The sequence below is a fragment of the Ovis canadensis genome, chromosome 7, assembly GCF_042477335.2.
Source record: "Ovis canadensis isolate MfBH-ARS-UI-01 breed Bighorn chromosome 7, ARS-UI_OviCan_v2, whole genome shotgun sequence".
Taxonomy (NCBI): Eukaryota; Metazoa; Chordata; class Mammalia; order Artiodactyla; family Bovidae; genus Ovis; species Ovis canadensis.
The window spans coordinates 40857830-40879600 of NC_091251.1; the positions used below are offsets into that span (position 1 = coordinate 40857830).

Here is a 21771-nt window from a genome sequence, read left to right on the forward strand (position 1 = left end):
GACGTGGGGTAATCTCCTCAGCTGCTCACCACAGCAGCACTGCGCAGCCACTGCTCTTATGTAGTAAGATGGAATCAGGAATAACAAGAATATGTATTGGAGGAAATAACTTTGTTTCTTCAGTAAAAATCTGGAGAGGGAGGCCAATGAGGAGGATAAATGGACAAGCATATCATGTGACTTGCAAGGGAGTTAACATATCCTTTTGCAAGTGATAAGAAGCTATCAAAGCAACTTATTATGAAGAAGGAAGCAAACAATTAACTATGTTAGAAAGTTCAGTGGAAAAGGTAGATTGGAGTGAGCCCTGGAGTGTTTGCCTATCGGTACCTTGTTTCTATTCTATATGATTTTCCCTTAAAAAAAAAGTCCAAACTGTATAATTGACATTTAAAAAATATTCCAAAATTTGAATTTTTCAAGAATCATCATCTTTCATTCCACATACATTTTCTCCTAATAGGCCCCATGTGTGTGCTCAGTCACATCTGTGACCCCATGAACTGTAGCCTTCCAGGCTCCTCTGTCCATGGAATCTTCCAGCGAAGGATACTGGAGTGGGTTGTCATTTACTACTCCAGGGGATCTTCCTAACCCAGGGATCAAACCCATGTCTTTTACATTTCCTGCATTGGCAGGGTGATTCTTTACCACTGTGCCACCAGGGAAGCCCCTAATAGGCCCTATGGCAGTAATAAAACAATAATTCCACTAACTCAGTCAAACTATCTCAGTAAATAATCATGCTACAGCCTGCTCCTGTCCAAATGAAAATTTCTTCTACTTTTGTTTAAAGATATTTAAAACTTTATTTTTTTCAGAAAACTGAAGTAATTGATTCAACAATAATAAGTTTGAGCATGCAGCAGATCATTTAACATCTAATGTTTAATCTTATCACGATGTATACAGTTTATTTTCACTCCTATAAAGTTTCCACAAGAAGAGTGTAGTGATAATAAAAGTGTTTCATTACAGGTACTTCAAATAGCACTACAGTACATCTTTGACAAAATTTTTACAATATTCCAACTTTCAATATGAAACAGCTTTAAAAGGCGTGGGCCAAAAAGATAAAAAATGTATAGTAGTATCACATGGGCAAACAAAATCTAATAATCATACAAACACAACACTGTTAGGATTCTCTGTCAGGGCTGGAAAAGGAGTATATAAATCATCAAGTTCAAATAAAATTATATAAATAGCTTAGGAAAATCCCCAAATAGATAATTTCAGACATATTAAAGAAAAAACCTTGAACTTTTATTCTTGGAAAATATGAACTAGTTGTCCTTTGCTTTTACTTAACAGAAATGTTCTTGTGTAAAGCAAATTCTATAAACCAGCATCTTGCTTGCACTTGAGGAACATTATCTCAGGAAAAAAGAAATTACTCTTTAAAACATGACTCTCCTCTGTTTGTAAATTGCTGGGATCTGTACTGTTATGTTTAACCTCTGTGAATTAAACCCAAGTTTCTCAAAATTCACTTGTAAAAAACAGCAGACCAACTTTTCCTCCCCACCTCACAAAGACAGTTCTTACAGTGGGATGTAAAATTGTTCACGAGTCCATTTTAATGGAGGGCTTGCCACCAAGTATATCTGAGTATGAGAGGATAAATACCCACCCGTTCTTTTCACCTTAGGAAGATTATGGCTATTTTCTTATTACTAGGAAGGGTCATTCTTAAGGATTTTCAGGTTAGCTTCATGGAAAATAGATATGGAAACAGTGAGATGTTATTTTGGGGGTTCCAAAATCACTGCAGATGGTGACTGCAGCCATGAAATTAAAAGACGCTTGCTCCTTGGAAGAAAAGCTATGACCAACCTAGACAGCATATTAAAAAGCAGAGGCATTACTTTACCAACAAAAGTCCAACTAGTCAGAGCTACCGTTTTTCCAGTAGTCATGTATGGATGTGAGTTGGGACTATAAAGAAAGCTGAGTGCTGAAGAATTGATGGTTTTGAACTGTGGTGCTGGAGAAGACTCTTGAGAGTCCCTTGGACTGCAAGGAGATCAAAACAGTTCATCCTAAAGAAAATTAGTCCTGAATATTCTTTGGAAGGACTGACGCTGAAGCCTAAACTCCAATACTTTGGCCACCTGATGCAGAGAACTGACTCACTGGAAAAGTCCCTGATGCTGGAAGAGATTGAAGGCAGGAGGAAAAGGGGATGACAGAGGATGAGATGGTTAGGTGGCATCACTGACTCAATGGACATAAGTTTGAGCAAGCTCCAGGAGTTGGTGATTGACAGGGAAGCCTGGAGTGCTGCAGTCCATGGGGTCGCAAAGAGTCGGACAGGACAGAGCAACTGAACTGACTGAAGGATTTTTTATTTAAAATGGCAAATATGAAGGACAATGTGTGATTATAACTCTTTTACAGTTTGATTAAATATTTCCCAAATCATGACAGAACTGTTTAGAATGACACTCTCAATTCCATAAAGATCTTATTTCTATACGATTACTTTATAAATTAAAATAACAATTCACTAATGATCAAAATAACACTTTAGCATTAGAACCTTGCAAAAAAACAGGAATAAAAACTAGATGTAGTCACTGCCATTTGATTAAATTTAATAGATTTAGTTGTCATAGAATCACTCAATTAAAGTTATTAAAAGAAAGTTTACTAAAGTAAAAGTCTTGTGGTGATAGAATCTGCAAGTGAGCCTTAAGTCTACTGCTATCAATTATGAAAAAGCATGTAGATGAATTACATTCATTCCTCTGAAAAGATGACACTGCATTCACATCAACAAAAAGATTATGGCACTTGAACACTATATTTACTGAGTAAACATGGTAAATGTACAGAGGTACATACTAGACTCTTTCTTTCTTTTAAATTTTGGAGGGAAAAACAGCAGGCTGAGCAGGGGGAAAAAAAAAAAAAACCCAACAAAACACCAATCTCCTGTAGAACAGGAGGTGAGGTTACCAGAGTCCTAAGAATCAATACCTTGGAAAAGACCAATGAAAATACTGTTATTATCTTCTCATCTACCTTCACTTTTATTGACTTTATATTTTTTAGCTTGTAAGAAAAAATTTTCCAATGGAATTTGAACCATAGACCTAAAATCTATGAAAGAAATGAAATCTAGTCATGCTATCTGCTGCAGCCAAAAATCAATTTTTGCCTGTCTTTTGAGTATATATAAAAGGAGATCATATGTCTTACGGAATAATTCCTTCAAAAATGAGGCTGAATTATTTGTACCATGATGGATTTATAACATTTTCAATACAGCCAAAGTTATATGTTAAAATAAATGCTTACTTTATGATATCAAATTTTTCTAAAAATTAATTTGGCTGCTCCTAAAACACTGTATTAAATGTCTATGTATCTTACCTCTTAGTATGAAGGACAAGCAACTGCTTATGAATTAATTCAATCTAATTCAGGCCTTTTGATAAAAACACATTTTAAATTCAGGCTGAAGAACAAGGTCACCAGAGACACGACAAACATATCAGTGGTTCTGTCAGTTTCATAACTGAATTTAGGATACCCATTTTCTCTTGTGGTCATTCCTTAAAGTGAGTAAGTTGATGTCTCTTCCAGTGAGGAGCCTGTCTGAATGTTTTGCCACAAACTGAGCATTCAAATGGTTTCTGCCCTGCATGAATTAGATAGTGTCTTTCCAGTTTAGATGGGGATCTAAAACTTTTAGAACAAACACTGCATTGGTAAAGAAGGCCATCATTCCTCTCGGCACGCCCTGAATAACTACAATAATGACTATGTTGGCTCTGCTCTGATTCCAGAAGTGTGCTAGAGAGACAGGGCTCTCTGTTCCTACAGGGGGCACCAAGAATGAAATCCTCTGATTCTGCCTTAACTTTTATTTCTGACATTTGACCTGACTCTGAGACCTTGTATTTTTGAAAACCAAGAGTCTGACATTGTTGGGAAGCACTGTAGCTAACATTATCACCCTGGTGAATGAAAAGTTTGTTAAAATTTTCCAATTCTACTTGGCAAAGAGATTTTCTATAGGGAAGCTTATCATTATGAGTTAGTTTGTGTCTTTTTAAGTGAGCTGACTGTCTAAAAGATTTCCCACAAACATTACAGCTGAAAGGCCTCTGTCCAGTATGAATTAAATAGTGTCTTTGTAGTTTAGAAACAGAAGGAAACACTTTCTCACATTTGTCACAAGGACACATCTTATGTCCAGTATGTATGTTTCCACTTGGAACTGAAAAGCCACATTGGAGCACTTGACAGTTTTCAAAGAATTCCTCACCTGATGAACCATAGATAGATATGTCTTTTTTATGCACAGGATTATCCATAGTTAACATGTTTTCTGGTGTGAGAATACCTTTTACATTTTTCCCCATATTTTGGCTCTGGCAGTGCTTTTGCCAAGAAAATGGCAAAGTCAATGTTTTCTTTTTATTGCCAACTGTCTTATATGTTCCATGCTTGCCAAGAGAACTCAGACATGTTCTCTGGGTTTGTTCAGGCCTCTGCTCACCAGAAATAAGATCACGATTTTTCATGAGAGTGTTTTTAAATACTTTATCAGATCGAAAATTATCTAATTTCTTACCCCCAGCACGTTTAAGCTTAGCCAAGATTTTTTTAACAATGGTTTTATAGTTGTAGCTGCTTTTGAGCTTGCTTGGAATTTTGCCACTTCTGGCAGGAAAACACTTGTGTCCATTGAGAATCTGCTCTGATTCAAAACATTCTTCACACTCGGGACATTGAAAAGGGACAATATAAACAGAGTGGACATCAAGTTGATTATTCTCTTCAGATTCACCTATATTACCATTTTCAAAGCCATCCTGCTTTGCATTTAATTTATTAGGCAGGGAGCATGATTCTGAACTCTTCACCTTTAATGAAAGAGTCTGAAAAGTCTTATTCCTGGTATGGATTTGTTTATGCTTCAGAAGTTTGCTTTGAATCTTAAATCCTTTTTGACAAAAACAACACTGAAAAGGTCTTTCTTCTGAATGTGTGAGTTGGTGGATTTTTAAGTGAGTTGACTGTCGAAAAGACTTACTGCACAGGACACATTTAAAAGGTCTCTGACCAGTATGAATTAGAGCATGCCTATCAAGTTTTGATTGTGATGGAAACATCTTGCCACAGATTGTACATGCATGAATATCCTTTTTTTTCTTTGAAGAGCTGTATGTAGGATCAGACTTGGAGCATGGGTGTAATGCCCATCTCTCCTCTGGGGTAAAAGTATGATACATTCCATACACTGGCTTTTCTTGCTTGGCCTCCAACAATCTTCTGACCTGTTTAACATCATTCTGGTACGTTTCATCGTGAAGCTGTTGGTGCTTCACAAATGTCTTCAGATTCTTAAAGTGGCGTTGACAAATACTACATTTAAAAGGCAGATTATGAGTTAGTTGATGTCTTTCCAGGTGAACTAGTTGCCTAAAGGTTTTATGACACACATCACATTCAAATGGCTTCTGACCAGTGTGAATGAGATAATGCCTAGCTAATTTTGATGGTGTTTCAAAATGCTTGAAGCAAATATTGCATATATATGGCCTGTTTCTAGGTAGCTTATTGGCTGCTACACATTGCTGAATCTTTAGCATTTTAAAATTGTTTTCAGCCATCATATTCTTCAGTGATATACTCTGATGAGCTCCATAGTGTTCTTAAACTCCACAGATGTCTAAAAATTAAAAATAAAAATGTATTAATTTTAAAATTACTTATTCATGTGAGAAGAACTAATTTAAAATGTCCTTTGGCTAAAGATATTAAAGGAAATAGGGAGCCTCAACTTTTCCTGTGTTTAACAGTAAGTTAATAACCATTTTAGATACTTTAGAATTATTAAACTAATTTCACACATATAGAGAAACAAGGAGTCTTCAAAAGAAATACTTAAAAATGTATATAATTTTAAGCTGTATTTCTAATTAGTTGAGATATATTAAAGAGACTGAGTTGGATTTCTTAACATTAATTAGACCTTTTAATTCCAATTTTCTTAGTTCACTATTAAGTAGATTTGCCATTTTCAAAAATTGGACTAGAAAGGTAAAAACTAAAAGAAATATAATAGTAAAAACAAGACAAGACATATCTACATTCAATTATAACACTCCTTGGATATGATCTGAGAATGGAATGTTTCAGTTATCAAAATTCTTAGTCACATCATTAGTAATATTTACTCTAAGTTACTTCTTTGGACCAACAAAGATACAGACAACTGGAAGAAAATGTTCCAGGAAACCTGAATTTTAATCCTGGATTTGCTACCATATGATCTTGGTGGCAAGGAGAAGGAAATATACAGACTCCTCAGCTCTAAGTCAGGGAAAGTGACGACTGGCCTGCCTACCACATCATGGTGTCGTGAGAATCAATGGAGATGATGCATCTGATGGTGCTAGAAAACTAAAGCAGTATATGAATGTAAGGTATTATTTAGCTCAACACTAAGCAAACTTAAAAACTTAATCTACTTAGTATTTTTAGGGTTTCTAACTAAGAGGTAAACAGACTAAATGTATAGTTCTTTTTATTTCTTTCCACTTTGTTGTAGAAGTCCTGAAAGACAAGTATAGAGGCAATAAGGTTGACACAGTGGCTACTTACATATTTATCTATGGCTCAGTAATTGCAGGTTGAGTACAATACACTTTCAGGCAATATAATTAAAGGTCATTTTGGTCTTAAGAGTTATTAAAAAGACAAAAACACTTTCCCTAACATGCCTCTATGGGACACACGCAAAAGCTTATGAGGAACTTTCACAACCATTTTATACCATATATTCTATCTGAAAAGCCAATTTCTTCTTATCCTTCTATGGATCCCTTTTCTTTAAATAAGGAAGCCAGAGATTTAAAAAAAGGTGTTCTAGCTCTCTCATCTAAAAAGTGTATCTTCTAGTTGAGAGATAAGAGAGTTGATAAACCTACAGGAGACTCCCCGTTTTTTTTGTCAGCTGATTTAGTGAATATCTGAGCTTCCCTGGTGGCTCAGACAGTAAAGAATCTGCCTGCAATGCAGGAGACTTGGGTTTGATCCTAGGGTTGGGAAGATCCCCTGGAGAAGGGAATAGCACCCCACTCCAGTATTTTTGGCTGGAGAATTCCATGGACAGAGGAGCTTGGTGGGCTACAGCCCATGGGTCACAAAGGGTCCGACACGACCAAGCAACTTTCACTTTCATTTTCAGTGACAATCCAGCATATGTGCTGTGTGCTATTACTGTTTTTGTGTTTAAGGTGTCTAGAAAACACCTTAAACACAAAATCTCAAACACACTTACTGTAGTGCTCTTCAGCAATCTGATTTAAAAATAGGAAAAAAATCATTTATTGAGCAAATTATCTTCTACTAGTTGTTTTATCATAGTGTCCTTCAATCTCCAAGTCACTATCCATTAATGGATTGTGAAATAAATTTAATGGGTCATGATCTGCATTTTTGTTTAATAAAATAGATTAGAAAATATCAGATTGCATAACATATGGTATGCATATGTGAAACTTCTATAGGTAGAGATAAACTTTGTGAAACCTGTTCTCTTGCATATTTCTTCACACAGGAAACAGAGGAACCCACAACAAATCAATCACTTTATCCAAAAGTGGCCAAGTAATCCATTAGGTAAGACTGAGGCCCATAGGACAAGACAGGAATTTCTAAGGATTACTAATTTTCTTCAGTTGACCCAAATAACCCCAAAATATTATCAAAAAATTTAATTAGAGGTCAAAGGTAATACGGCACACAAAATAGTCTGACTGCAAGCCACTCTATTAATTTATAAAATACACACTATAACCCAGATATCCATGTTAGCAATAATCAGCTGTTGATACTATTAGTATGCATTTTCACAACACTGAGTTAGAGAAATTACAGGTGAACAGCCTCCAAATCCCTCAAGTGCTAACATAGCAGCAGTTATGAAGATTGCAATTAGGTGAATTGCCCCAAATTTGGCAATTTATTTAATTCCTGTCAAGTAATCAGGTATTGAGGTGTCAATTAGGACAATGAGCCAAACTGCAAGTAATTAGCAAATCTTTATTCACTTATGCAACAGTGCAAGCAAGAGGCTAAAAAAGTACTGGTCACCCAGTGGTCAATTAAACAGAAGAGTGCACACAGTCATATCCCAGGGGAGGAGGCTGGAAAAAAAGGCTACTGGCTCTTTATGGACCTGTGAGCCAGGGGAGGAGGAAGGAAGGGCTATAAGTAGAAAGATCCTGAGTCAAAATGGACAAAAGTATCTCAGTCAATGGTACCCTGTCCACATTCCCTCCCTTTGCAATAAGGGAGGTATTGGTGGAGACAATTGGGAAGTAGCTGGGCCTCAGAATGGAGGTACCTGAACCAGGAATGCAGAAGAATATGAGCATGGCTAGTGGGAAGGAACTGGTGCATCCTCGACTGTAATTCCCTCCACAAAACTGCAGTGCACTGGCCATGCACAAGTCCAGTGTTGCCAGAGCAGCTTCCCCTGATGAGGCCAGCCAGGCAAGGCCATGCAATTGTCTACCGTTGGGCCTGAATGATCACACGAAGTATTTTGGCCTGAAGCCAGGTTCCTCCACTCCTATTGTGTATTTCTTCTTTCCTTTAATAGTCTCTTTGGAACACTGGCAAAAAATGCCACACTAGAACTACACACATGGCAACCATTTCTGATTATAACAGGAATTGACTACCTATAGTTACCGTGCCAAAAGGAGACCATGGATTATCATCTAACACTAGCCCTAAGGCTGGATACTATTGTCACTTGCATCCACGCCATGTGGGAAAGCACTGACTGGAAGCTCTATATTGTTAGAATCATTGGTGGCAAGCAGTGATCTCATCTGCTATTTATAAGTGACAGCTCAGGGATCCCCAAGCTCCAAGTGCAGTCCCACGTGTACTTAAGCACATGCACGTTAATTTGATAGAACTCCAAATCCCACTTCAACTGGATCTTGTGCTCTCAACTGATTTTTTTTTTTTTTTGGTCGATAATATTTTAAAAAACAAACCAACACTGTGTAATTTTTCCTAGGCTCAAGTAAAAATAAAAAACGGCAAATCTCAATGGTTCAATCCCAAGATTATCCTGACAATAGCAAAATACTCTTACAGTTGGAAGACTGAAAAAACTGATCTCAAAAAATTCCAACGAAAATTTAAGGCTGAAAGCCTACTGGCTTTCCAGTCTCGAACAACACCATTAAAAGGAAGTGAGGACATCATAAAAATCATTGAGCAAGAAACACAAGAACTGAGAAAAACTTAGAGAACTTTCAGTTAGGGAATAATCTTTGGCGACATTTATCACGGCCTTTCCCTCTTGGTAGCTTCTGCTCTACTTCCCTTGGGCCACTCTCTCTTGCCCTTGAACCATCACCTCTTCCTCCTGGGGGGTGAGGTGGGGGGTTGCACAGGACACAGGGCCCTCACAACTGACCCTCGCCTTCATCATCCACAACCAGTAAGCACCTAGGAGTCGAACGAAAGTCCAGAGACTGCAAAACCCCACAGCAGGAAAGGCAAGGCAAGGGTGAAAACTGCTTTGGCCACGGTGGGGCGGGGGGAGGGAATGCCACATGTGATACGATTCACTGCACGGGAAAGTATGCTTTTTGCATTTTTCCATTCAGAGATTCCTGCTCCCCAGGAGACGAAGTCAGGAGTTGGGGAAACGAGAAAATAAAATGAGCTGAGTTCCTGGCTCCCCCGTTCTGGGTCCCCGGGCACCTTGGAGGGACTGAGGCAGGCCCGACCTTTCCCGTGGGTCGCTCCGCCTCACACCTGAATTCCTGAAATCTTCCTCACGCACCTGCAGCTGGCACGGGCCCGGGAGCCGCGCATCTCGGGGCCAGGAGCCGCAAAGGCAGCGTGCGCACGTCCTCCGGGCAGGCGCGGCGAGGGCTGGGTGCGCAAGCGCAGGACTCGGGAGAGCCTCGGGACATGGTCCGACTGGAAACAGGCTCCCCACCAGCCCAGGGCCGCAGTCGCTTAGGCTTTCCTGGAAGTGTTCAGTGTGAAATGCGGCTCCAGCGATGTTTCCAACCCTGGTGCTGCTTCCCCGGCACTGCAATTATGGGGGGAAGAGAAGAGTTAAGAAGGGTGTATTTTCCGTTTCAGCTCAGTGCTTGACTAGGAAAACCACACAGCCTTGACCGGTGGGCTCAAGGCTCTACTGCAAGCTGGTGAGCCCGTGTTCAAAGCCCACTCTTCTAGTCCTCTATAATGCGAGAGAAAAGGGCCGGTGATAAAACGCCACGTATCAGAACTTTCTGTGCCTTCACTGTCCTGGGTACTCTGCACGTCAGACTACAGCGCAGGAGTCAGGGACCTGGGCTTCACTCTCGGCTCTGCTAACATCCTGCTAGCAGCGGACTCTTTTAGCTTATTTGAGCATTCCTTCAGTGTATTTCGGGTCGTCTGCAATGTACGAAGACCTGTGCTCAGAGTGTTAGTTTCTTCAGATTTGACAGATGAAATGGATGTAAAGTGCTCAGTGGAATGCCCAGTGCATAATACCCCCCCCCTAATAACTATTATCGTTTATTAGTTACTATTTTCATTTTAATACAACAACTATATGAATTAAAGTATCTCATTGTAAAATGAGGAAAATGAGACCGAGACGTTAAGGAGCTGAATTTCGCACAGCTGATAAATGATGGCAGTGGGATTTGAACACAGGTAGTCCTTTTAATTCGGTACTGTCTCCCAAATTGTGGATATCCCAACATTATGTAGGCACAATTAAGGACTACGTGTTGTAGTATAGTTGAAAACTAGGGTGGCACATTATTACTAAGATGCTTGAGTATCTATTGAAGCTTTTAAGTACAAAAGACATCAGAGGAGAATTTGTTGTGGCTTTTGCAGGTTCTGATTGTAACTGTCTCAGCTTAAGAGGCAAGGAAATGAGAACAAGTAAGAAGCACGTTTTCACCTGTGAGTTATCTTTTTACGTTACTTTTCAAGAGCCGTTGCAAAAAAAATTGTTATTCCTGATGTTGGTATATGCGCTTCTATTTAAAAAGGGCCAATGAAAAGTCTCTATTTTTGATGTAACATGGGGAAATGGATAATAGGAAAAAGCTTTTGCTTCTTAGGAAGCAACCTTGGGAAGAGTCACATTTGGGAAGGTTGAAGCCCTTAACTTCCAACACAAGCAGAGAGGAAGAGCTTTTTGTGTCCTGAGTGCTGATCCCAGGGTGGGGATGTGCATTGTCCAGACTTGCTTGCTTCTGCAGCTTCTCTTGGAAGCTCATCTCAGTCAAATTAAGGAAACAATCGCATCCATCACCAGCCATATAAGTCTTTAGGAGAGATGTAGAGATCATGAGAGACTATTACCCGAGGTTGGGGACCGATGAAAGGTGCGTTACCTGAAAAAATAGATAGGCCTTTGCACCAAGAACCTGATAAATATGGAGTGTGGAACACAAGTGGATGGGCTGTTCTCCAAGGTCACATACCTTGTCTTGTCACCTCCCCCATTCACCATGAGAGCTATTTCAGGAAACTTCCATAGAGTTCATTGAATAGCCGAGATCAGAACAGAGACAAATATGATACGATTATACTCCATACAAAGTTATTATAAAACATTGACTACATTCCCAGTGTTGTATATTGCATCCTTGTAACTTATTTATTTTATATCTAGTAGTTTGTACCTCTTATCCCCTTCATCTTTCCACCCCTCCCACCTCTGGTAATGACTAATTTGTTCTCTGTTTCTGTCAGTCTGTTTCCGTTATGTTACAATTGTTCATTTGTTTTATTTTTTAGATTTTACGTATCACTGAAGAGATACAGTCTTATTCTCTCCCTGTATGAATTATTTCACTAGGTATTGTTCCCTCCAGGTCCATCCATGTTGTCACAATGACAAAATTTCATTCTTTTATGGCTGAGTAATATTCCATTGTATACATATACCAATCTTCTTTATTCATTCATCGCTTGGTGGATGCTTGGGTTGCCTCCATCTCTTGGCTTTCGTAAACAATGGTGCACTGAACATTGGGTGCATATGTCCTTTTGAATCGGTGTTTTTCAAAGAGTTTTTCTAATAAAGACAGCTCTCCCTGTCTAAGACTTGGTGACTACAGTTTCCTCCTCATTTTGTATGTCCTCAAGAAAAATATTTGCAGTCTGTTTGTGTCTTGCTGCATGATTTCTGAGGGAAGGGTTGCTGATGCTGGGGCTGGGGAGTGGTCAGTTGGGGTCAGAAGGTATTTTACAGTACAGCAGTATTTTATTTAAATACAGTATTAAATATGGTAAATATAGTTTTTACTTAAATACAGCAGTATTACAGTACATAGTACAGAGGTATTTTACTTAAAGTAGTTGAACAACCTCCAACTCATAGGCTAGTTCTCAATCTCCTAAATTGTTGCTGGAAGTTTTCCTCTAAAGCTCCATTGCTGATAATGCCTATTGGATTTCTGGGTCTAGTTAGGTAGCACCATCCCACCCCACTCTCTATAGTTTAAATTCAGTAGCACAGGGGTTCGAGAGTCACCATAAAGCAGGCAGGATTCTCAGTGTAGGACTTTGACCACGTTTGTTCACCCTTAAGTCAGGGCTGACCATTGAAGCCTCATGACTATGGAGACCCCTCCAACTATTTTAATACCAGGGTGGAGGCTAACCAAGGAGGGAAGGCAGGGGTGTGGTATCTACCAAGATTTTTTGTTTATGGGGTCAGGAGAGCTTGACACTGAGACCTTTCTCTTGTCTCTGGATCTTAATTTCTGGAGGACAGTTCTTACAAGTGTGCATGCTAAGTTGCTCAGTCACGTCTGACTCTTTGTGATGCTATGGATTATAGCCTGCCAGGCTCATCTGTTCACAGGGATTTTCCAGGCAAAAATACTGGACTGAGTTACTGTGCCCTCCTCTTCTCACAAGCACTTTCCACCAAAAAGTGCCCATGTTCACAAGAACTGGAACATATGGAGGTATTTCTCTTCTTAGTCTCCACCCCCAAGGGGTGCTGTGGATATTAAAGCTGTCTTCAGTGGCCGCTGCTACTGCTAAGTTGCTTCACTCGTGTTCTCCTCTGTGCGACCCCATAAACAGCAGCCCACCAGGCTCCCCCGTCCCTGGGATTCTCCAGGCAAGAACACTGGAGTGGGTTGCCATTTCCTTCTCCAATGCATGAAAGTGAAAAGTGAAAGTGAAGTTGCTCTTAGTGACCCCATGGACTGCAGCCTACCAGGCTCCTCTGTCCAAGGGATTTTCTAGGCAAGAGTACTGGAGTGGGGTGTCATTGCCTTCTCCGTGGCACTAGATAATAATAATAAATAATCACTCAGTTCAGTTCAGTTCAGTCGCTCAGTCGTATCCGACTCTTTGCGACCCCATGAATCGCAGCACGCCAGGCCTCCCTGTCCATCACCAACTCCTGGAGTTCACTCAGACTCACGTCCATTGAGTTGGTGGTGCCATCCAGGCATCTCATCCTCTGTCGTCCCCTTCTCCTCCTGCCCCCAAGCCCTCCCAGCATCAAAGTCTTTTCCAATGAGTCAACTCTTTGCATGAGGTGGCCAAAGTATTGGAGTTTCAGCTTTAGCATCATTCCCTCCAAAGAAATCCCAGGGCTGATCTCCTTCAGAATGGACTGGTTGGATCTCCTTGTGGTCCAAGGGACTCTCAAGAGTCTTCTCCAACACCACAGTTCAAAAGCATCAATTCTTTGGTGCTCAGCTTTCTTCACAGTCCAACTCTCACATCCATACATGACCACTGGAAAAACCATAGCCTTGACTAGATGGACCTTTGTTGGCAAAGTAGTATCTCTGCTTTTGAATATGCTATCTAGGTTGGTCATAACTTTTCTTCCAAGGAGTAAGCGTCTTTTAATTTCATGGCTGCAATCACCATCTTCAGTGATTTTGGAGGCCCCCAAAATAGTCTGACGCTGTTTCCCCATCTATTTCCCATGAAATGATGGGACCAGATGCCATGATCTTCGTCTTCTGAATGTTGAGCTTTAAGCCAACCTTTTCACTCTCCTCTTTCACTTTCATCAAGAGGCTTTTTAGCTCCTCTTCACTTTCTGCCATAAGAGTGGTGTCATCTGCATGTCTGAGGTTACTGATATTTCTCCCAGAAATCTTGACTCCAGCTTGTGCTTCTTCCAGCCCAGCGTTTCTCATGATGTACTCTGCATAGAAGTTAAATAAGCAGGGTGACAGTATACAGCCTTGATGTACTCCTTTTCCTATTTGGAACCAGTCTGTTGTTCCATGTCCAGTTCTAAATGTTGCTTCCTGACCTGCATACAGTTTCTCAAGAGGCAGGTCAGGTGGTCTGGTATTCCCATCTCTTTCAGAATTTTCCACAGTTTATTGTGATCCTCAATATGTCAAAGGCTCTGGCATAGTCAATAAAGCAGAAATGGATGTTTTTCTGGAACTTTCTTGCTTTTTCAATGATCCAGTGGATGTTGGCAATTTGGTCTCTGGTTCCTCTGCCTTTTCTAAAACCAGCTTGAACATCTGGAAGTTCACAGTTCACGTATTGCTGAAGCCTGGCTTGGATAATTTTGTGTATTACTTTACTAGTGTGTGAGATGAGTGCAATTGTGGGGTCACTCAGTCATGTCCAAGTCTTCATAACCCCATGGACCATAGCCCACCAGGCTCCTCTGTCCATGAAATTCTCCAGGCAAGAATACTGGAGTGGGTTGATATTCCCTTCTCTGGGGGATCTTCCCAACCCAGGGATCAAACATGGGTCTCCTGCATTGCAGGCAGATTCTTTACTGTCTGAGCCACCAGGAAAGCAGCAGGGAAGTGGCTGCTAGATTCCAGGGGCAAATATGTGAGATATTACTGATCTCTTGTTTAGGACCTGGCTTCCCAACTGGATAAAAATTCAGTAGTCATGGTTCAGATTTAAGGCCCAGGGACTTTTTCTTGTGTGTTCTCTAACCCAAAGTGAGGAAGTCACTTATTCCCTAGTCAGAGGGCTTTGGAAATTAGAAACCTGAGCTTGAGGGGCTGATGTGTACCTATATGGCTGGATGTGTGCCCTTATTTCTAACCCTGAACATTCCTTCTCTTCTTCCCCTTGGATAACTTCTTTAAGAGCAAGAGGTGGGAAGGGTAGCTCACATTTTTGCAGGAAATTCTGAGCTTCTCCTGTAATGTTTTGCTTTAAAATCCTCTGATAGCAACTTTCTCCAGCAAGCCTGAGTGTTCCAAACTGCTTTCTAACAGCAACATGGATGCTTTGTGGCAAGAGCCGCTTAACTTTTAACACAACTGCAAAGGTCATATTACCTTTCAGCTCTTAAATTGTCAAAAATCCAACTTACAAATCCAGACAATTTACCACATTTTCACATATTGTTAAGGGGCTTCCCAGAGGGTTAAGGGTAAAGAATTCCTCTGCCAAGCAGGAGATGCAGATTCTGTCCCTGGGTGGGGAAGGTCCCCTGGAGAAGGAAATGGCAACCCACCCTGGTATACTTGACTGAGAAATCCTATGGAAGAGGATCCTGGTGGGCTACCATCCATGGGGTCACAAAGAATCAGACATAACTGAATGACTAGACAACAAAAGTATTGTTAAGCACTCAGCTACCCAGTGTACCCCAAGGGATGCATTGGAAGCTTTACAATCACATAAATTTCTAATTCTGGATTCTGCAAACTTTCAGTTAATTATTGTCCATATCCCAACTGTCATGCCTCTAATAATAGTTAAGGGAATGTAAAAATCCTCCCTTCTGCATAACCTGAAAATGTCTATATTTCTTGTGGCATGTAGCATTTAGTCGGGGTCCTAGTAGTCAGTCCCAGGTTCTGATCTCTGAAGGATCCTGTCTCAGAAGAAGCAGGCATAGTAGGAACCTTTCATTAGCCTTGTGATGTGGTGCATTGTGTTCCCTGAAAAGGTATGTTCAAGTCCTAACCCTGGGAACCTGTGAATGGGACTTTGTTTGGAAATAGGGTCTTTCCAGATGTAATGAATGATTTTGATGTGAAATTATCTTGGGTTTAAGGTAAACCCTAAATCAGTGATGATTGGCCTTTTAAGAAAAGGAAAGGGCACAGAGAGACACACAGACACACAGAAGAACGCCATGAGAAGATGAAGACAAGAAAGACCTCCATGTATCTGAGGAGCAGGTGGAAGGCTAGTGGCTCAGAAATGGTTTTCAAGGAGGAAGCAGTGCAAGGTGAAATGAGCTCTGAGAATGGTAGGCATCAGATGTTATGCAGCCTTGTAAACTATGGTCAAGAGTGGTTTTTATTCTAGATGCAGGAGAAAGCATTTGGAAGGCTTTAAGAAGAAAAAATTGTATGATTTGAATTTTAAGTGATATTTATTGCGGCTATGTTAGAGTCAAGTGAAGGGTTTGGGAGAATATGTATGATGTCAATTTAGCTAATCCTGAGTTAAAGAAAGTGAAAGTGTTCATCTCTCAGTCGTGTCTGACTCTTTGTGACCTCATGGACTGTAGCCCATCAGGCTCCTCTGTCCATGGGATTCTCTAGGCAAGAATACTGGAGTGGGTTGCCATTCCCTTCTCCAGGGGATCTTCCCCACTCAGGGATCAAACCTGGGTCTCCTGCATTCCAGGCAGATTCTTTGCTATCTGAGCCACCAGGATAAGATGTTTCCCAGAATTCCCCTTCCTGAGAGACTCAGCGTTGGTAAGCCTCACAAGGAGCATTTTATATGCTATTTGGAAGGCAGAAAGGAAGCAGTAGCCTATGGCTTTTACACTTGAAAGGTCAGAGAAGGGCGCAAGGCCCCACTGCAATGCACCCACTTAGCTGTAATTTCCTGGCTTATCTTACTGGCCTGGGACAATATCTGTACCACAAATCTGGTCTACACTTCCTTACCTTCCATGCAGCTAAGTATAGCCATGTGATGATATTCCATTTAATGGGGCTATAGGGGACATTTTGTCTGTAATTTGCTGGGCAAGGACCTTAAAGGAATGGGGCATGCCATTCCTCCTCCCTTCCTCATTCTGGCTGTTTGGAATTTTTATGTGTTGACAATCTCAGTAGCAGGCAGCAGAGAAGGATCCTGGTCCTTTGATGTCATCAAGCCATGTCAGTTCTGGACTTCCTACTTCTTGTCTTTTACAAGAGAGCTAAAACCTATTTTATTTGATATAAGATTATTATCCACCACTATTTTCTATTTCTATCACATGTAGCCAGTGTTAATCCTAAATAAAGCAGTGTCCATATAATTAACTCCTTTTTTTTTCCCAAGGGCATCTAAATGAATGCCTGCTTGGTGCAAACAATAGTCTAATTAGAACAATTTTTTTTTCTTAGTCAAGCCTGTGTATATTGTCTATACACACACACACAAAATCCCTCTACCAACCCATATTTTGCTTTGCCTTTAAAGTTCTAAAAGAATTATAGATACTTTACTAGAATCTATTATTAAAAGCACCCCTACTTTCTCTAGGGAAGCAACAATTGATCCGCATTTTCTTGGCACTAGCTCACATTTCCTAAACCCTTGTTTAAAATTAATCCAAATCATTAAACAACACAGGGGACAAAATTCTTTTAAAATTACACAATAAAAGCTGCCTGAGAGACTGAAAAAATTAAGTTTATGTGTAATCTCAGATAAGGTGACCAAATTTCCAAAATTGGCTAAGACAGTCCTAACTCCCAGATTGCCTGCTGCTCTGGTTTCTGTCTCAGCACACGTCATGTGGTCTAGCCAGATGTCATCCAACTTTAGGATAGGAATTCCTGGGCTCTGTTCAGGAGAGCAAATCACTAAAAATGGGAGTCAGTTTAGTTCAGTCTCTCAGTCATGTCTGACTCTTTGCGACCCCATGGACTGCAGCACGCCAGGCTTCCCTGTCCATCACCAACTCCCAGAGCTTGCTCAAGCTCATGTCCATTGAGTCGGTGATGCCATCCAACCATCTTATCCTCTGTCGACCCCTTCTCCTCCTGCCTTCAATCTTTCCCAGCATCAGGGTCTTTTCCCGTGAATCAGTTCTTGGCATCAGGTGGCCAAAGTATTGAAGCTTCAGCATCGGTCCTTCCAGTGAATATTCAGGACTGATTTCCTTTAGGATGGACTGGTTTGATCTCCTTGCAGTCCAAGGGATCTGAAAATGGGGGTAACAACCTGAAAGTATAAATGGCAAAAAACTAAAGTGTGGTTACAATTTTAGTTAACATTTTTTGGTTGTTTGACAGAGTTTGGAAGCATTTGTCAGTGAATATTGTTTTGTTTGGTGTCTTTCACACTGTGCCTTGTATGACATGTTTCTAGGGTGTGATCAATATTCTTGAAAAGCGATATTGACTACAATAGGCTAGAAAATGTCAGAGTACATTGCACATGCTAAGGGCGAGTATTTTTCAAAAATGTGTGTTTTGTCCATGAGTCTTTGGCACAAGAGGGTGAATAATGGACATTTAAAATCAGCAAATTTTAATTGTTTATGACGGCACTCACCCAGTGTTTCTAGAATCACACAATAATATTAAGAAATGTTGTCTTTTGTTCATCATATGTTTAATGTATGTAACAGTAACAGTACTTTTAAGTCCAGCACCTCCTTCAGTGGGGTTTTCCCTTCAAGCCCCAACTCAAATACGTTTTCCAAGGCTATTCTAGGGACTTTACAAGTGTCCAGGACTATTGGATGAGGTGTTGTCTACAGGGCATTGGTCAATGGCTAGTTCACCCTTGGAGTTCACTGGAGTTCACATGGTGTATAAAGACTAAATTGAAGTTAGCCAATTGGACAAGGAGAAAAGGGCATTCCAGGTGGAAGTAGCAGTATATATTAAACAGAAGAAACAATAAAATGGATGGGTTTAAAATATCTTATATTATTAAGTCCAGAAAGTTTTAAAAGCTGAAAGCTTTTTCTTAATCCATAGGCAGGAAAACCTGCCTCAATCTGAATGCACTGGTGTGCAGCATTTGTCAGAGATCCAGCAGGAAATAGATGGTATTGTCAGATTGGGATCATTGAAAGAGGGTTTAATAACGAGACTCCCTCAAAGGTGTGGGTGGAGTGCTGGTACAAGAGATGGGAATGTGATAGTGGGATAGCAGAGCTGTGATAATGCCAAGACGCACATCCTAGGAGACGAGAGGAGAGAGTGGTTCTTGGAGGCCAGAAGGAAGAGTCATGGGAAGAAGACTGCCTCAAGAGCAGCTACCTCCAGGGGACTGTGCTTCAGAAGAAGGAAACACCCCAGGTTTCCAGATAACCTGCAGGGCGCCCCATTGGCTGTATCTTATTAGAATCCTGGGGCAATGGGCTATGGGCCTGAAGCCCCGATAGGTTAGTTTTCTAGGCACAGAGCAGGTGGAAAAGATCTGGAGGAGCCAAGGGAAGTGACTCAGTAGCAAAGCCAGACCCAACTGATTGAGGCCACTTGTGATCTTAATGCACTTAATGTGAATATTCTAGGTTTGCTGCAGAAATATTAATGTGTTTGAAGTGAGCTGATGCCTTAGACAATCTGTGATGTTATGTAACACACACACATACAGATACAGAGGCATGGGATTACCTGTTGAAAATATAAAAAAATATGAATTCTGAAACACTTGTGGTCTCCGGGGTTTCTGTTAAGTGAATACTTATAAACAGTAAACTGAGACATTTCCATATGGCTAGATTTTGTATGTTGGGAGTTAGGAGGCAGGAGAAGAGACTGGAAAAGTGGACTGGAGCTGTGACAGGAAGAGGCTTTTATGCCAAGCCAAGAGTATGGACTTGGTAAATGGTGGGGATCTATAATGAAGACCTTTAAAGGGGGTGACAAGGTTATGTATGTTCTACAAAGATCTCTCTGGCTATCATGAACAAACTGGATTAGACTCTCCTGGGCAGCAGAGCATGGGATGGCCTGGGTTTGGCATTTCTCTGGTACCTCAGAGTAGAGAAGGAGCAGGGGAAGGAGGCAAAGGGTGGTGAAAGGCTGGCTCTCCTGACTCCCACAACTGCACAGATGACACTTGAACAGAACATGAAAGAATCAGAGAAACCTGCAGTGGACGAAAGGAGGAGACTGTAACAGTTGCAAATGTCATGCTCAGCACTGCTTAGTAAGCTGCCTAACAGTCAATCCTAAAGGAAATCAGTCCTGAATATTCATTGGATGGACTGATGCTGAAGCTGAAGCTCCAAAACTTTGGCCACCTGATGTGAAGAACTGACTTATTGGAAAAGACCCTGATGCTGGGAAAGATTGAAGGCAGGAGGAGAAGGGGACGACAGAGGGTGAGATAGTTGGATGGCATCATCGACTCAATAGACATCAGTTTGAGCAAGCTCTGGGAGTTGGTGATGGACGGGGAAGCCTGGTGTGCTACGGTCCATGAGTTGCAAAGAGTCAGACACGACTGAGCAACTGAATTGAACTGAACTGAACAAGACTTTTTGCCAGCACAGCAGATGTAGTTCATTGCTCATCAACCAAGAAAGATACCTTTCCCTTGCATTTTATATCATAGGTACTTTTAAAAGAAGAATGAATAGGGACTCATAGGTGTTAAGTGGCAGTAATTACCCAGTGAGTCTGTGATAGAATCTGGACTGGTCTTCTAATAACTCGATGCTATGTTGTTTTTATTATACCACAGCACCATCCAATCAGTCTGAGATATGGTGATGGTTCACATAAATGTGTGCTTGAGGTTCTCAAAAAAATCTGTGGAAATAAAAGACTAATGCATTGTTGTTATTTAGTCACTCAGTCTTGTCCGACTCTGTGACTCTGGACTGCGGCACCGCAGACTTCCCATCCTTCACCATCTCTTGGAGACGGTGCATTAATTATAGATTTATCAGTCTTTGGAAGGTACAGTTTTTTCCTCTTTAAGTTTTAATGAAAATAAAAACTAAAAATCTATAACATTAAGCAAAATAAAAGTCTAGTAAAGCTAACAGTAATTTATGCATAATTATGGAAGAACTGGTACACAAAGTGATTATATGATGTATCTCATGAGTCACTTTGTCAAACTTATTACACAGCATATTTACAATTTAATTAATTCCAGTCTTTCTCCAATTGTTTGTTTCCATATGGTTGCTTGTGCTTTAATTCATGTGTGTTTTGTGAATCTCACCAACCACAAGCAAGTGGAAGTCTATACAATAAAAACTTATCTCTTTTTCACCACCACTCATCCCCCCTTCAGCAGTTTCTCTGGAGGTAACCTCGCTTAAGAGGTGTGTGTACAATTTTTCAGGGTTATATCCAAACACGCCTAAATGTTATAGACATACAAAAACAAATGGTATTTCTTGTATTGTTTTCCCACGGAATGGCATAATACAATGAGAGTGTTCTTAACTTGCCTATTTCACTTGATATGTTACATGTTTCTTCATATGAATATTAATGATTGCTTCGTGTCCTATTGCAGAAATGTTCTTTTATTTAACCATTTTGTAGCTGATGGTGAATAGGCTCTTTTAAAGTTTTTATTATGACAAACAATCCTTCAGATTAGCATCCTTGTACTGCTTCTTAGTTGTACTTGAAAGACCTTGTTCTCTAAGCTCCTTGGCCAAAGTATATATTTTATAGGAACTACTAACATATATTTTCTTTTTTAAAATTTATTTTAATTGGAGAATAATTACAATATTTTGATGGTTTTGTCATACATCAGTATGGATCGGCCATAGGTAAACAAGTGTCCCCTTCATCCTAAACCCTCCTCCCACCTCCCTTCCCACCCTGTCCCTCCAGGTTGTCACAGAGCACT

General features: G+C 40.4%; 2 protein-coding genes across 2 annotated transcripts in view; both read right to left on the reverse strand.

The window, feature by feature from the left end:
- AQR (aquarius intron-binding spliceosomal factor) overlaps window positions 1–9958 on the reverse strand; it is a 98983-nt gene extending 89025 nt beyond the window's left edge. The window contains exon 1 of the mRNA XM_069595983.1: window positions 9833–9958. The gene's annotated coding sequence lies outside the window, so the exon portion shown is untranslated. The remainder of the gene's footprint in view (window positions 1–9832) is intronic.
- ZNF770 (zinc finger protein 770) lies at window positions 871–9920 on the reverse strand. The gene is made up of 2 exons (XM_069595984.2): window positions 9833–9920; window positions 871–5686 (listed from the first exon to the last, which is right to left on the reverse strand). Exon 2 carries the CDS (start codon window positions 5628–5630, stop codon window positions 3555–3557), a length of 2076 nt encoding a protein of 691 aa, XP_069452085.1. The 5' UTR covers window positions 5631–5686; window positions 9833–9920; the 3' UTR covers window positions 871–3554.
- Window positions 9959–21771: the final 11813 nt, after the last annotated feature.

What these genes read in the sequence shown, in the direction of transcription:
- ZNF770 (XM_069595984.2), bottom strand. Translation starts at nt 5,630, where the DNA reads ATGATGGCTGAAAACAATTTTAAAATGCTAAAGATTCAGCAATGTGTA.